Source organism: Etheostoma spectabile, chromosome 9 (genome assembly GCF_008692095.1).
Source record: "Etheostoma spectabile isolate EspeVRDwgs_2016 chromosome 9, UIUC_Espe_1.0, whole genome shotgun sequence".
Classification (NCBI taxonomy): domain Eukaryota; kingdom Metazoa; phylum Chordata; class Actinopteri; order Perciformes; family Percidae; genus Etheostoma; species Etheostoma spectabile.
This window is the reverse complement of record NC_045741.1, coordinates 24,907,507-24,908,622: the sequence shown is the minus strand read 5'-3', so window position 1 is coordinate 24,908,622 and position 1,116 is coordinate 24,907,507. Positions and strand designations below refer to the sequence as shown.

At 36.1% G+C, this 1,116-nt stretch overlaps 1 protein-coding gene across 1 annotated transcript in view; it reads right to left on the bottom strand.

The window, feature by feature from the left end:
* bcl6aa (BCL6A transcription repressor a) overlaps positions 1-1,116 on the bottom strand; it is a 16,110-nt gene that overhangs the window by 14,335 nt on the left and 659 nt on the right. Inside the window, exon 1 of the mRNA XM_032526238.1 lies at positions 1,032-1,116. This exon is cut by the window's right edge and continues 659 nt beyond it. Within this exon, the coding sequence (XP_032382129.1) occupies positions 1,032-1,059 (28 nt within the window). The 5' untranslated portion in view covers positions 1,060-1,116. The remainder of the gene's footprint in view (positions 1-1,031) is intronic.

Here is a 1,116-nt window from a genome sequence, read left to right as displayed (position 1 = left end):
ACACACACACACACACACACACACACACACACACACACACACATATTTAGTGTTCTGTGTGCACCACAAGCATTTTATGATATAATCACATGTGAACCAGCCATAGTATAGATAGCATTTCGCATTAATTATCTGTTTTCTAAGGTTGAAGGAAACTTTTGATGGTAAAATGTCTTTTTTGACATAGCTACCACTTACCTTTGATTTGTCTTTTGTGCAGCTGTGGAAAGATTCTCAAAGGGTACAACTCACATGAAAATCAAAAGTGAATCAAATATAGGTTTCTCATATCACTCAGATCCTTTCCTAGCTCACGCTGAATGTTGATTTTCCATGTATTTACATACTGTAGATAAGCCTGTGAGGACATTATTTGTTGTATTCCCCCCCCTCCCATTTGCCTATCAGATGTCAGTTGTTTTATCGTGACCCCTGTAAATGATACTTTGCATGCTTGCTCTTGTTAATGTTGTGACTGAGCAAGCGATTGAGCACTATATTGATTTGATCTCTGAGATTAGTTGAACATCATACGAGTGCTATGGAAATATACCCTTATTTCAGAGCAGGAGTTAGAGACTTAGCTTTGTTTGTGGAGGAATGTTTGTTTTTTAGCTGTCACTCGTCCTGTGGATACAGTTTGCTTATTTCAGACAGGGTAGACAAAGGAATGGGAATTTTTTTTTGACCAATCCCATTGATGATAAGAAACTACAATGAAATTTATATTTCTCTGAAGTAGGCAAACTTGATATTTGTGCACAGTTTTAAATATAATTTCTTAATGCAATGTATTACCTGGACAACGCCCTGTGTCCTTATGGCAATACATAACAAGCACTGGGTATTAAGCAATCAAAAATCACATGTCTAGTCAAGTATGGCAAGTTTCTGAAGTTTTTTATATTAATTTACACTTTTTGTTATTTCAGTGATATTTGTCAAATATATATTCCACATTCATTTATTTTGCCAGCATTGAAATGTTTTTTAAGGGCAGGTTTTGAGAAACAGAAGAAAATAAGTCTTACCTCTTTTCTGCTGGAAGGAGTGAGGCATGATGGGATCTGTAGTGGAAATCAAGGAGGAAGTGCTTGCACCTTGAATTCAAAGCAG